Source organism: Manacus candei, unplaced genomic scaffold (assembly GCF_025592945.1).
Source record: "Manacus candei isolate 608988 ecotype Guabito, Panama unplaced genomic scaffold, ASM2559294v1 h1tg000050l, whole genome shotgun sequence".
Lineage (NCBI taxonomy): Eukaryota > Metazoa > Chordata > Aves > Passeriformes > Pipridae > Manacus > Manacus candei.
Genome location: NW_026138098.1, coordinates 24,387,398 through 24,403,029, shown reverse-complemented (window position 1 = coordinate 24,403,029; position 15,632 = coordinate 24,387,398). Strand labels below are relative to the sequence as shown.

Here is a 15,632-nt window from a genome sequence, read left to right as displayed (position 1 = left end):
TTGCCCCGTTTCTCTCAGATTTTCTTGTCATTTAAGCTCACATACATTTTGGGAATGATTTGTTAAGAAGTCTCTGTCTAGTAGGTTAAACAGAAAAAAGAAGTCAAGCAGGTTTCAACCTCTTCAACATCTGTTTATGCAAGGCCTACCATCCTCGAGCTGGAATTGCTTGTGGGGAGTTTCTGGGTGCTAGTGAAATAAAAAATATGAGTGTGTTATGTCTACTAGGTTTACTAGTTAGGTTGACTAGTTGGTGTGTATGTGTAGGTAGTCTTAGTGCAGTCAGTTTCCAGCAGGGCTTTTGTGGACAGTATTTTCTGAATCACTGGAATCTGTTAGAAAGCCTTGTTTTACTAGTTTGTATATTAAGAACTCTGCCACTTTGTGGCTCTCCAGCATTCCACATGGGTGCCTGTGATTAAAGCCAAGATCCTATGGCAGACTGATTTCATCCTGGACAGTAAGGAAAAGAGAATCTTTCCTAAGTCCCCTCTGAGCTGGTAAAATCTTGTTTTGAATAATGTGAAAACCAAAGGTCTTCTGATGTTGCCTTCTGTATAAATGTTTTAGTTCAAATAAGGAAATGCAATGGACAAAACAGCAATTGTCATCTGCTTACCAAAACTGAAGAGATGATAGTGGCTTGCTTGTGTGAAAAATTGCTGTGCAGATGCCTGACCTATTACTTGGTCTGTGAGGCCAAAGGGAGGTGGGGAGGAAGGCTTCTTGTTGTATACATGAAAGTATTGCAAGGGAAGAGGGATGTCCAAAATCTAAGTGGAGTTTTGAAGGCTCAGTGGTTGGCTCAGGTTGAAAGGTTATTGTGCAAAACCAGGTAAGTTTTAGTCTGCTAGATTTAGAAAGGTATTTCCTTTTCTTTTGTAACCTACATGCTGTAGGGGCCTCATTCTACAGTACCTCCTGAGAATTCTGTATCCTGCACAAGATTTTTAATTGCATATTGTTGGCAAATAGTGGACTAGAAATGCAGCAATGGTCTAAGAGCAAAAATACAGACTCTTCATTCATATACATTTAAATTGCCAATCACATCTTGCCAGAATTTTAGGCAAATTTATTTTCATCCTTTGGGCATTCAAAGGTACAGCTGTTTATTGCTACTTTGTTAAACATTTTTGTGAAGGACAGTATTGTTATACTCCTGAGAATGTGCGAAGGTGTTGTTTGGATCATAACTATGCTAAGAAAGAAACACTGGTATCTGATAGCTTGTTTTTAATGTGGAACGTTCTTTAGAAAAGTGGCGTACATCAGTAGATCTGGAGTATAAATGTGTCAGCACACTGCAGTGGAAGTGTTAGAGCTGTCAAAATCATTGGGACAGACTAAATCTTTCAATTCAAAACAAGCACTCTTTGAATGCTGAAAATGCCAAAAGCATTATAGCTCAAGTACTGTGCCTTTCTCATTGGGAACTTGAAGGGGTTTCAAGGGAACTTGGTCAGATTTGACTGAAGTCTTAGCACTGAGTCAGAGAATGGACAAGTAAGTTTGCCTTGCATCTTTTGCTACAGGCACTGCATGGAATGTGTCTGCTCCAAAAATGAACCTTCTGAAGCGCTTCCATTACTAGAGAAGGGATCTAGGCTAGGTTGAATCTTTCCTTTCTAGAATTTAACACTATTTAAGTAATATACTGATCTGACTCGATCTAGTGAAGAGACCTTGACCCTTACATGTGAGGTTCAAGGAGATATAACAGACAAATGAAAATAGTTTTGTGAATCCTTACTGTTCAGATGTTCACCATGTTCATTTTTTTTTTTCCCTAGGTGTTTCTGAGTGCATCATCATGGGAATTCCAATGAATATTGGAACGGGACTTTTTAAACTGTTGCACAAAGCAGACAGAGAATCAACCCCTCCTAGGAGGCCTTTGATATTTGATCATAATGAGTTTCATATTCCCATTGTTACATAGCACTTGGACATGATACAACATAGCAAAACAAGAAATAAGAAGCAAACATAATTTAAATTTAAAAATGTGTGTTATCAGTTCTGTGTCTCAATAACTATGAATTGGTAAGTGAAATACTATCAAAAGAATTGCCCAATTGTTTACCAGCTGTTGTTAGTAGAGACTCTGAAAGGAGAGGCTTCTCTGCAGCAGCGAGTGAAAGGAAATTTGAAGTGGATATCACCTGAAAACATTTTCTTTTTCATGTGATAGAATTAGCTTTTTGTGTTACTGTTAATGGGTGGAAGCTCTTATTATCTCAGTATTACACGTGTGTTCAGATTTTATTAACAAACAAAACAAATAGAAAATTGCACGACAGTTCTGTGAGCTTGCCCAGAGTGCATTTGGAAATGGCCTTTAAACAGAAGCTGCAGAGGTCATTCCACAGCTGTTAAGAACAGAAACTTCAGAAAGCTGGAACTGAGTCTGTGATGAATTCATACTGAGTTCAGGAGTGCTGTTCAAAGTGTTTGAAGTATTTGCTCTTTGCTTGTGGTGTTTTTAATTGGTTTTCCTTTATCCTGAGTTATTATCCAGTAAATCATTTTCCTCCCCAGGATTCTGTTTTGGGGCCACATTTGCAAGAAGCTGCACATTGTAAAGCTGCTACTAAATTCTGAGAACTGTTGTAAGAATATTGCAAATTTATAAATAACTTTTGATATGACAGGAGCTGTCTAACTGCTGGAATCTGAACTTTACAGCAGTCTTAGTTTTGGGGAAGTTTCATAATTGAGCAGGATCATCACAAAAACTTAGTTTTATTTTATTATATAAAGTAGAAATAGAAAGGGTTCCTGTTTTTATGCATTGCCATGAAATAATTTGAAAGTATTTTTAGCTTTAGCCCATTGTATATAGATTTCCAGTTATTTCAGAGTAGTATGTGTAAATCTGCTGTGGTGCTATGGAGGGGAAGTATCTTAGTGTTTTGTCAGCAGCATTTAGGGATTCAGTGTGTTCATAACATTGGGTCAAAGTTGGAGAGAAACGAAGTAGAGGAAAAAGCTGGACTTGTGCCCTCATGAAATAAAAGCAGGCTGCTGAGTGTCCTAGCATTTAAAAAGGAACAAGTTTGTGCTGCAGTTCGTCTTTATGTAGCACCAAAGGAAAAGCATAAAACAACAGACTTACAGTCTCTGAATGTAGCTTTAAGTGTTAAGGTGCCACTGTGTTTATTTTTTAATTCATCCTCCATGCAGACAAGAACTCACAAGAAATTCAACCAAGCTATTCTCAAATTATGTTGTATTTTCGGTGTGATGCTAAGATCTACTTCTGCCTAGATTTTGGCAGGGTAAAGATGGAGAATGTAGTGCAATTAGCATCTGCTCTAAAAGCCATATATATATATATTGCTATCTCTGTTTTAAAAATGGAAATTTAAGAATAAATTAAAGTTTTCTTTGTGATCTCAGTGAGATTGCCACTTACTGATTTGTCTATTTCTTTTTCAAGATATAAGTTTAACACAGCTAGGGGCTACATGAAGAGAAAGCCCATAAAACTTTCCTGTGGTTAAGTACTTCGTTTTATCATGGGAAATTCTATTGAAAGTGTTTGGCATTTTTGTGAATAAAGATTGTTCTCAAGGTCTGAATGGGTTTGTATTGCAACAACCACATCTTTCTCTTTTTTTTTTTCTCTAAATACAGTGAAATGGGCTATTTAAATGATGGGTTGACTCTCTTGTTTGTTTTAAAAGTATGAATTAAATGTCACCTGTTATCATTGTTTTTGATAATAAAAATGGACAGAGGTAAAGGAAAGGTAAAACTTGTGTTTGTTTATTGATGCATTATATCTGTGCATAATTAATTTTTGGATGAGCTAACCTCCATCTCTCTCATTTTCTTAGTTATTAAGACACTTAAGAATTATTGAGTTTAAATCTCAGGTATTTACAGCCTAAATGAATATGTAATATAAAACCTGTCTTGCATGAAGTCGACACATCATGTCCTCTGAGCATGCTCTGCATCTCATGAGTGTTTCAACCAAAAATAGATTGTTTACAAGAGCACTGTGAATTGGTAATTATTGTTTGAGCTCTCTGTACAGTCAGTAAACAAATTAGCTGTTGGATTTCACTCATAAGCAGTTTTTTTATAAGGGTCATTTTTAACAGTCAAAACCATGGAATTTTGGGATATTAAAATTTAGGTTTCATTTTTTAAAAAACAGTATCTTGTACATTTTCATTTATTTTGTAATTTATGTGGTAATTGAAATTAAATACTAAGTTAAATGTAAATTTTAAAGAAACACAATTTTGTTTCCGAAAAATTAGTAGATAACAGCAGAAGCCATAGCAAAGAACATCACAGACAGGCAACACATCTTTGCATGGAAAAGATGGAAAAGCATCTCTTGTTCATTTATGATGTCTCACAATTGTTTGTGTACTTAATATACAGTAAAAGCAAGTTCAAAGTTAATGCTAAAATCTACATGTTAGGTTATGGGAACAATTAGGTACTATCATTCTACACTGATCATTGGATGCCCTTAAAATTTTAAACCTTGTCCAGCTCATGTAGAACATGGATGTTGACCTTAGAATGGTTGGGCTGCTGAAGAATCTCGGGCATGAGCTGCGTAGCCAGTGGTGCAGCAGGGCCAGCTCAAGTGGGCAGCCTGAGATGGGAACCCACATTCATATTGGTACAGTTTGAAAAGGCAAAAATTGCCTCACAAAGTTCATTAAATTCTTCATCGGTTTTAAAACAAATTTCAACTTTTCCTTAAATGTCACGCTTAGAAACATCTCCAAGTCATTATTTATAAACTAGTCCTTGAGTTTTTATCATTTTTTTTCTTCTCAGTGAGGTCTACTGAAAATAGTACTTTATTTGTGACTTGCACTAAAACTTGAAAATAGTTTTTCTGTTTTAATCCCAGGTAAATGGCAAAGCAGAGATGTTGTTCATTTGTATACATCCATGATTAGCAGTTCTGGATTTTATGTGTGATGGGTCAAAAAAGCCCCTTCCATCTCTATGTTTTCTTTCTGTCTAACAATAGGAGTAGCTGAACAAGTATACAATAGTTCAGTAGATGCTTGGAGATGGGGTTAAGCTTCTCTCTGTCTCTCTTTGCCCTAAAAACAAATTCCAACCCACCTGTGGTCCCTGTGCTGAGAACACAGAAGATGACCTGTTAGTCTGGTGCCAGCTGGGCTGGAACAGCCTGGAGGCAATGGAAGTAGGAACAGTGCCGAGGGATCGGCTGGGAGCGAGGGCAGCGTCTGCTGGGGGTGGGAACAGAGCAGGACACGAGCAGAGGTGTAAGTGAAGGGGGAGCACACAACAGAGAAATTAAATGGGGAAGGTAAGTAATGCTCTGTTTCCTGAAGCTTTTGCAGGAGGATGAGGTATTTGCTGGGAAGTGCATGTCTGGCAGTGGTGCAGATGGAAACTGCAGCTGGGGACTTGCAGGAGGGGCCACCCCTTGCTGTGGAGCTGGGCAGGGCTCTGGTGAGGGTGTGCAGCTTCAGCTGCTGGGGGTTGAAGTTAAGCTGGAGTGCTTTTCCAAGCCTTGTTATCCTACAGTATATACAGCTGTCCTGGTTCCAACTGGCATAGTGAATTTCTTCTCAGTAGCTGTTAAGGTGCTGTGAGTTGGATTCAGTATGAGAATAACTTTGATAATAAAGTGATGTTTTAGTTGTTGCTAAGTCATGTTTATCCTAAAGCAAGGACTTGGGGATGGTCCTGTGTGGGGCTAAGACTTGGACTTGATCTTCATGGGTCCCTCTCAACTCAAATTATTCTGTGATTCTGTGACTTTTTTGTATCTCATGCTTTGCAAGTGAGGAGGTACAAAAAAAACCCCAAAAACCTGGGAGGAAGCAAAGTGGGGACAAATGACCTGAACTGGCCAAAGGGATATTCCACACCACAGTGTCCTGCCCAGTATATCAGCTGGGGAGTTATCCAGAGGGAGGGTGATATGGGTTCAGGGATGGGGTCTGGCATCAGTCAATGGGTGATAAGCGATCATATTTTGCATCACTTTTTTTTTGCTTTTTGTGATTATTATTTACTGTTATTATTACACTTTCCTCTGTTTCAATTATTAAACTGTTCTTATCTCAACCTACAGGTTTTATTTTTTTGTTCTCCTCCCCATTCCACCGGGGAGGGGATGGGGTGCTGGGCGAGCAGCTGCATGGTGCTTAATTGCCAGCTGGACTTAAACCACAACAATAGCCTACATAATTTTTACTGAGGACTAAATACAGACCTGACAGGGTTCTAATTTTTACAGTAAGGCTTACATTAATTAGCAATCTATTACTGGTTAATCTATATCCTTTGATAAATTACTGTCTCTCCCCATATTGTTTGTATTTGAGGAGAAGAGTACTCAAGGTAAAAGGAGTATGTAGGCAAAAACTGTAGTTAAAATTAATTGCTAAACCAATAAGCAGAGAGTAATTCTTTTAAAAGGCACTTCAATTAAAAAAAACTATTTAATAAAGTACTTTCTTGGTATGTTTATCAGGAAACTACTTTACACACATCTCATATCTGCAGAGAGATAAGAAAACAGCAACACGTGCTATATAGGTTTCCTGTTATGACTATGGGAAGTTGGAAGTAAATCCAGATTTGTGCTGCTTTGGTTCATACCTTTTTGCTTATCTATGCTTAAAAAAAAGGAAAGCACATGAATGGTGTGTTTTATAAAGTTAACTACAAGTAGGATAAAATTTGGCTATTTCAGTACAAATGCTCCTTGATGGCTGACCATTTGTCACTGTTTAAATTGAAGGAACCACCACAGGAATTCCTCAATTTTGTATCACTGCTTGCAAACAGGATACAGATTTTCATAGTATCTGCATATTTGCCTAAAATCTTCTATGAATGTAACTGATAAATGTATCTTCAAAGTAGTTAGCTAAAGCTCTGTATACAGACCTAGGAAAGTCTGTCAGTAATTAAATATGTAGGGGAAAAAAATAAGAAAAATTGTCCTATGTTTTTATATTGTCTAAGAAGAGAAAAATTAAAGGGATAAAATTATAAAATAGTTTAATATTTTAACGCACAAATACTTGGCAGGTTATTTGGATGTGATTATGGTATTGAAGCATAGCAAGTTTATCTTGAAGAATAAATACCAAAATCTCACAGGCCAATTGGAAAGACCCATAGAAAACAAACCAGCTCTGCTACTTTTGTGTATCAGTGCTTGTGCAAATGAGTTAAGGTTTCCTGTAACTGATAAAATGAAAATTTTAGAACATTTCTTTTAATGAAATTAGATTATAGCATCATCATCTTCCACTAGAGAGCAGCATTTTCTTTTGAGAAAAGAGGTATTGGGATAGCAATTCTTTATTTTTTTCTATTAAAAATGTTTTTTTATAATATGAGGACTGAAATATGAGAAGGAAGGTCACCTGTTAAAATTAGATACATGAGGAAGGAGTTTAAGGGAATTCATTTTCTTAAGAAGGAGAAGCCAGAGTCCACACAGGCTTTTTCATGAATTAGTAACATTTTCACTTGCATATTTTCTGTCAATCTGGCTTAAAAACCAACCAAATAAGCAAACAAAAATAGTACTTAAGTAGAAGGCTCCAGTGATTCCCAAACGAATGTAGCAAGTTACTCCAGGGAAGTGAGAACAGCGAATCTGTCCTGTGAACTGGGACATGTCTTTTGTGGCAGCATTTTCCATGCAGCACTGATTGTTACAATCTGCGCTCGCTCTCCACAGTGAGCACTGAAATCCAGCTCCCAGAGCTTCTCTGAAGCGTGAAGTCCTGGCAGCTCACTGGGTAGTGTCTCCCATTCTTCAGCTGCTGCAGAACTCCAAAGCAAGGCTGTATTAAAAACACTGGAAGGTGATGTTGATCGATGCAAGAGACCAATGTTTAGGACTGAAAATAATATGAAACAGGTGGTCTTCTCTGTGTACAGACAGCTGAAAACAGCAAGATTTGTGAAAGATGACTTCCACTTTAATGTCTGAAAGCTACAAGGGTGCCTGTGGCTTTGTTAGTTCCTATCCTATGTGTGACAATTCACAGTGGTGAGGACTTTAGTATTGGCTGGCTGTGCTTAGGGGTTCTGTGGGCTCTGAGCTGCTCTGGGTACTGCATTGGCTTAACCACCACAGTTACTTCTGGTTTTATGTAAAGCCACCGTGTGCATCACATGGTGAAAAGCATTCCTTCATCTAAAGAGTGTCCTGTGAGTCCAAGCCTTCAAGATAAGGAAAAATTGCATGTTCCTGTTGTAGGTAGGAAGGACTAATGTTGTACAGGAATATGGTGGTTTCTGCAGTTGTTGGGAATAGAGGAAAGAAAGCTGAAAAGGCAGGGCATGTAAAGATAAGCGAGAGGATAAGCAGTGGGAGTTCAGATCTGTTTGGGGAGGAAACAGAAAGTAGCACCTAGGTGAAGTGATACACAGATATTCATAATCTCTATAAGGAGTCCTAGTGAAGTGATGGAAATAGCTGGGAAAAAGATAGGTATTCCTGAGAACTAAGATTTCATCATTTGTACTGGAGATTAGTTACTGGCTGTAACAAACAATAATTAAATCATCATTCTTTTGGTAGATGACTATTAATAATGCAATAACTAATAATGCAATGACTACTAATTAGCAATAACTCTGAATTATTTCCTTCAGTTATTGTATCAGTTTGGATATACTGCTCTTTCAACCAACTGTGCATAGTTACAGCTGCTGAACTACAGTGATATGCTGCAGCTAAGCACAAAAACTGCTGTTCCTGGTGGGTTCTGGTACAGCCCACGAGGAAGATCATATCTATAATTGGCAGGTGAATTGGAATCTCTCTTTTAGTGTTGATACCTGAAGGGAGATCAGAAATATTCCAGGAAAATCCTTATCTTACTTTTTTTTTTTAATAATATACAGGTCCTGCTACTGAGATATTACAATCATTAAATTTCTTGTGTTGTGTCTCATACTAGAAGAGGGACAACAAGAGCTATGAAGATCAGATGGATAATTTACTGAAGTCTGTAAAGGAAAGCTATTCTATGTAGATTTTCCTGTTATTGTTAAAACTTAGGGCTGTTTGCAATGAATGTTTGCCATCACAGTGCTATCATCATGTTGGTTTCAGAGCCAGATAGTGCTGAGGAGTTTTAGTCCACGGGTAAAACAGGACATGCAGGTACCTCTGACTGTGGCTTTCAGGGTCCACAGAAACCTGGGTTACCCCCCAGGATTTCATACCAAGTTCCTTCTCCCCTTCAGTGGCAATGTTTTGTCAGTTGGCAACAGTGTTGGCCAGAAATGAAGCTGTTCTGAAAGCAGCAGGTACCTGGATTATTAATCATAGGCTTTCTATTCTCCTTTTTGTGCAAGTGTAGGTTGGTTAGCCCTAACAGCTAATCTTTCAATACATATGGCAATTTTCTCAGCATGCACCCCCTTTAAATGTTAACTTGTGTGGATTTTTAAAAGCAAAATAAAGAAATTTATTGCCAAGAAAAGCAAAAGTGATAGTGAAATTGTGCTGGTAAACTTGAGGAGTCCCAGAAAATGCCAGAATAAGGTGTGAGACTTTAGAATTAATTTATTTCAAGGTTTTGTTGGTTTCTGGGAACTGGTTAGCAGTATGGTGTGATTCATCCAGGTTTGACACAGAGGGGGGATTCTTTGGCTCAGGTTGATTCACAGCATCTCTGTGGTAAACTGCTGATTGTCTTTGGATGGCTTGGGCTTTGTCATGATGCAGGCTTGAAGCACCAGCAGTGACACTGTGGGACTTGTTTCTGAAGGGCAAAGTGGGTTGGGCATCTCTCATGCACTTGCTGGAAGGAATGACCTCACTCCTTAATCTACCTTGATCCCTGCACTTTTTCAATGCAATGGTGCTAAAATGTTTCCTGTATGTGTCGGTACCTTGACAAGCCCACACAATAACTTACTCCCTTTCCCATATGCAATTCTTCCAGGTTTTCTGCTCATGCAGACATTTTGCAGTTACTTCAGAGACTTCCTTTAAACTTCTATTTTTTCAGAAGATATATAGTTCTTCTGACTTATGCCACTGCTGAGCATTTTCTAGTTCCCTTTGCATTTATTACTGTCTCTTGTCCTTGTTTCTCACACAGAGTTGTCCCTTCTGGACCCGTAGTGACTGTCACTGCTGGTGACACTGCTTCCCTGCAGCAGTGCTATGTTAACCATACTGTGCCACTGGCTGGAGTCAACTCAGCCATGCAAGGTTACCGTGAACAATTGCCTGCAGCATAATTAAACCACTCAAGGAAAAAACATCTCCTCAGCACATCTGGAGGTGGAAATTTACTGCCATCAAAATTACAACTATGGTCAAATAACTCTGGGGGGAAAAAAATGACCTTATTATATAAGGGAATATATTCGTACTCTAAACTGAAAAGCATCCCTGTTTCACATGGCTCTTTGTCAGCACTAAAAACTGTATTCAGCCCTTTAAGTCTCCACTTACTTTTGTCTTTAGCCTGCTTCTGGTCCTCCCTACTTAGTGACACCAATATTGTTTCCTTTGCTTGTGTTTGTATGTATTCTGTTGAGAATAAATATAAGGGGTCAGCACAGCAGCTTGGTAGGTAGCTGGCACATGTAGAATCAGTTAATTTACTGCCACAGACTTGTAAGACCTGGGGAAATCTTTAGACTCTCTATACTTTAGATTCAGTCTGTTAAAGACTATTAAATTATAATAGTCTCTCCTGGGCAGCATAGTTATGAGAGGAGATGATAGAATCAATGTGAGTGAAGGGCCTGTGCTTGTGAAAACTTCCATGCTATAGGAATATTTAGTAAATAGGATGTGTGGATTTAAGGATGTGATCAGCATCTGCTATGTGTAGTTCATTTTATTCTGTCATCTTCTAAAGTAAGTGAAAAAGGTTAGTAGTTGGTGCTCTTGAAGTCAGCTGCAAGACAGACATGGACTTCAGCTGGAAAAGGAGAGGGCAAAGTAGTGAAGCTCTTGACCACCATTAATATTCTTGGAAGGGGAGGGTGGCAGCTCTAAAGACGAGTTAAGGGAAAAAACTCAAACAGTACAAATAGCCCACAGTAAAAAGGATAATATTTGGCTTGCTTTGCTGATGAAGTGTATTTATCCTTCATGGAATATCTCTAGCAGACTTAGAGACTTTTTATTTCAGTTATTCTTTTTGCACAGTATTTTTATGACCAAACTGGGGTTTAATCCAAGTCCCCTGGAAACCAATTAGAGAACTCAGCAGAACTGGATGAGCTTTGATATATGCATTATATTAAATATTTCTATCCATCAAAGTCCCACCAGTTAATGCATCTTTATAAGTTTCAAACAGTTGAACAACACTTCTCTAAACTTCCTTGCTGCACACTTGATTCAAAAAGAATAATTTTAACCTAAATCCTTTTTAAAGCTTCCATGCCACTCAGGACTTTGTCTCAGATGTTTCTGCTTATTCTGGGCCATGCTGTGTGTGTTTGTTTCCGTTTAGTATCGAGGTAAGGATTTTCTATTTGTTTTAGGAGTTGTTTATTTGTTGTTCAATTCTGACAAATCCTGGTATTTAAAATAATTTAAGTTCTAAATTACTTTTATGGCATTTTTCTTTAGAAAATACTAGTTAACTTGAACTGTTGAGTGTTTAATTTTTACATTTGTGTTATAAGGGTCAAAAATACAGATGTGTTGAAGATCTGTAGCTCAGTTTAAACTTGATGACCAAACCTTGTGGAAGCTAGTAATGCAGCTGCCACCGTGCCAAGATGAGACATTATTTCATTCTAGAACTCTCTGATGGCTTTCCCATCCCTTCCAAGGCATGTAGGCTGGCACAGAGACTGTATTACTTTTGCCTTCTAAATTAGAGAGTATTTTAGGAGTTACTTCATTTCACACTAGTTACTGTTTTCAGAACTAATTTTAGTTAAGTCCAGTATTTTTATCATTTTAAACACTTCTCAGTCTTAAGTTGCATCTTGGCCCGTGGTGTGCTTGCCTGAGCAAACCGATTACAGCAAGTTGTACAAGGGTTTCTCTTTGACTTTATTCTCACTGTAATTCCAGTCTTGTGTTTATCTCCAACAAAAATGATTTCCCTCTCCTGCCCAAGAAATATCCAGCAATGTTAAACATAAAACTTTCTTCTCAAATGAGAAGCATATGGAATTTATGCAGTATTTATGTTAACAGAAACCTATGTATCACTATCAAATGGCAGTTCAAGTCTCAGCTATGGGTATGACAGGATCTGCTGAAAGCCCAGCACATTTTTCAGCATCCTGAGCATCTACATTTGCCTGGTTCTCGCGGGCACCTGTAAAACTGTACACAATTAATGAAAGTACACCAGAAATGCTTCTCCTATGTAATAAAACAGATTAATTCAGAATGCTAGAGCATTCATTATGAAGCTGTAATAATCCCCTCCAGCTGGATGCTCCCCACAGTCCTGCTTATCTGCTGCCGTGCAAAATAAGCTTTTGGAGTCCAACCAAATCTGAGTATTGGTCTGTTCTCACATGTGGATCTGCTGGGTTTTGGGTTTTTTTCAGGAACTGGTCTGCCACCTCTCTTTTCTGCTTAGCCTGAGCGTTGCAAAACAGGTCAATTGTGGGACAAGCTCTTCAGGCATGTGTGGAAAGACAGGTGTCACTCAGTATCTAGAGAAACAGAACCACGATTGCATGAGTACCTGTCTCCATTTCCTCAAGGAGAAAAGCTCTTTGGGCTTAGACTACAGATACTTGGACTGCCCTAGAATTTTCAAGGAATACTGGCTTCTGTTCAGCATCAGGAGCTTTTTTTTTTTGAGTCCAGTTGTGCCAAATAAAAGCACTGTCCCAGGAGCCCCTGGAAAACTTAGTTTGTAACTGAGACGGATTCAACTCTTACACCTTTGCATGTCAGTGAGCAGGGGAACTACTTGCTATTTAAAGTACATATGCAATTCTTAGCAGATCTAAGAAATAGAACATAAGGAAATCCCTTTCCTTCTTCAAGAGCCTTTTGATTCAAATCCAGTTTGAAAATGCTCATTGCTGACAGAAAACCAATGAAGAGGGTGAAAAAGTGCTGAGGCATTCTCTGGAGTCCTTACTATTGCATTTGTCTACCTTCTTAACTGCAGTTTGGGATTTCTTCTTATGAGTTCCCAGTTTGTGCATGACTTGTTTATAGAAGTTGCCCGTGGCTGTTTAGGGCAACCATTTGCTTTTATCTCCCCGTTAGTGTTAAAAGAAGTAAAAGCAAATGATTGGTATAAACAATCTCTCTCGGCTTGACTTGAAAACTGACCTAGAAACTGAACCAATAACAAACTGCAAGCAACAGCTTTTAAAGGGGCTGTTTAACATCTGCTTGGTTATAGAAGTTAACCACATCACAAGTCAGGCCAGTCCTGGAAAGAAAATGAAATCACCCCCTGATCTATTCTAAGCAGATGGGTACTTGGGATTTGCTTGCAGAGTGTCTTCCTTACAAAAGCTGAAATTCTTACTGCCCTGCAGTATCACCACCCATGTGCCTCTAGTATTTCTGGTTTTCTTTTGCTGCCTTTTTTTGTCTGAGAAACAGAAGCGATTGTGTGTATTCACAGGTTCAGGAGATGATTTGCCTACCCATTTCTTTCCCCTTCCCTGCCCCAAACAAACAAACAACCACCCTTCCTGCCAGGTATTTTGCCTTTGAGGAAGCCCTTTTTTTTCCAAGGAAAACAACTTTTTTATTTGTATTTTTCAACAGCCCAGGGAAATCTAAAACCTTCATCAAACAATGTTGTTTTCTTTCTGTTGAAGCTGACTGAAATATCTCATCTTCTTCACTTTAATTTGTCCAGGGTGGGAAAAGACAACAATAACTTCTATCTGAAAACTGCCTAGTGTAGTACAAGATGAAGTGACTGATAGGTTTTATGGCTACAGAAAAATAAAATAAAATAAAAGGTCTGCTTTCCCTCATACTGTATGCCATAGGAGCTCACTTAAGAAAGAGCTAAACCATTTCCTGGAGTTCATGGTTACATATTTTTGGGAAGATAAACGATCCTTGTGCTTCTGTGTGTGTCCAACAGCAGCTCCCTCAGTCTGCAGCTTCAGCAGGAGCTCTGAGGACCTCAGGATTTACGGGCGTAGCCCATTCCTGGAGACAATACTGCCAGGTGAAATATTTTCCCTGGGCAGTGCCCAGACTGCTCACATTATGGTTTTGGGTTTTTTTACGGATGAATGAGGTCCTTTGATCTGCTGGTCCATTAGACCAGCACCTTCCTATCCTGAAAATGCTAATTAATTGTCTATCAGTCACACATTTGAAAAAATAAGCTGCTGTTGAGAACCACTTAGCTGCTGGTGTTTCATATGACACCTATGACAAAGTCTCTGTGGTGTTTACTTTTTATCTACAGAGCTCTAATCTTACCTTGGTCATTACTTGTATTTTTCATATAGCTGTCTTGGATATTGCATAACCTTCCTTCCCAGGATCCACACAGTGTTGTCACCTTCTATTAACTTACTGTAAATCTCTCAATATTTTTCTCTAAATCTGTAGTTGCTGGAATCATATGATTACATGAGAAGCTTAGCTTTCGTTACAAAACCGTTTCTAGCATACATGACTGCCAATGAAGCTTGAAGACCTGTATCCTAAGGGCTCCAAAAAAAAAAAGGCACATGAAATGTCTCCCATGCATTTAAAAATAACAGAAAAAAAATCCTAATTCTAAAGAAAATCCTCCACTTTTGGCCATTAGAATTTCTGACTGGTTCCAATTGATGGTTTTTGAGGAGGGGAATTATCAGCAAACCTACAGCAGCAGAGCTGCTGCTGTGACTCGGGCAGCAGTAAGCAGGCACAGCAGAGGAGGAAGTGCTTGAGAAGGAGTGAAGGGTATTTTTGCTTGGTAGACATTTGTCCTATGAAGATTCCTATTAAAATGAGTATAAGAAGCCTGTTCTAAAATCTAGATGTTCCTGAAGGGTGTCTTATCAGAAAATACCAAGCTAAAATAATATGATAGTGTCAGTCAATATGTGGATGAGTGATGCAGAATATAAATCTCATCGCCTAGAGGCTTTTGGAAGCACAGATTTTGCAAGACAGAACAGTCACTGGGTGCAGTCCCTGTTATTGCAGGTGCAACATTTTATACTATCTTATTGAAATCCATCTTGAAAACAGGAAGGCTCTTCTTTTTCTATTTCTCTGCTTTTTTCTCCTCTTCTTTCTCTCTCCTCTGCTCTCCCCTTTCCCTTTTTTGCTTGATCATCATGCTGTTCAGTCTTCTTGGTTTCAGTCTGAAGTTCTGTGATCTGTATGGAAGATAGACTTTTAAAGTGCTGGATTACGTGACTTTGAATCTCTTTTTAGTTCCTAGTGTGAATTATGACACAACACTATATTTCAGGAAATGTGCTGTTTGCACGCACAAACATGATGATTATTGCATATTAAAAAAGGTGCATTGACAGTTACAGGAAGAAAATCTTGTACAGAGGTTGAATCCTGTTCTTGCTGGTTTTGATTCTGATCTTAATATTTTCAAAGGTTTGCATGTTTGCTTTTTAAAAATACACTGTAGTTAATATTGTGGAATTTGGGGGATTTCATATACTTCACAGGGTTATAGACACTTATAAGAAAAACAGTCTTCACC

At 38.4% G+C, this 15,632-nt stretch overlaps 1 protein-coding gene across 2 annotated transcripts in view; it reads left to right on the top strand.

Moving 5' to 3' along the window:
* The window catches only part of POLR3A (RNA polymerase III subunit A), a 36,084-nt gene extending 32,324 nt beyond the window's left edge, over nucleotides 1-3,760 (top strand). For both annotated transcript variants that reach the window (XM_051800816.1, XM_051800815.1), the window contains one exon: nucleotides 1,794-3,760. In XM_051800816.1, coding sequence (XP_051656776.1) covers nucleotides 1,794-1,942 — 149 coding nt within the window. In that variant the 3' untranslated portion in view covers nucleotides 1,943-3,760. The remainder of the gene's footprint in view (nucleotides 1-1,793) is intronic.
* The last annotated feature ends 11,872 nt before the right edge of the window (nucleotides 3,761-15,632 follow it).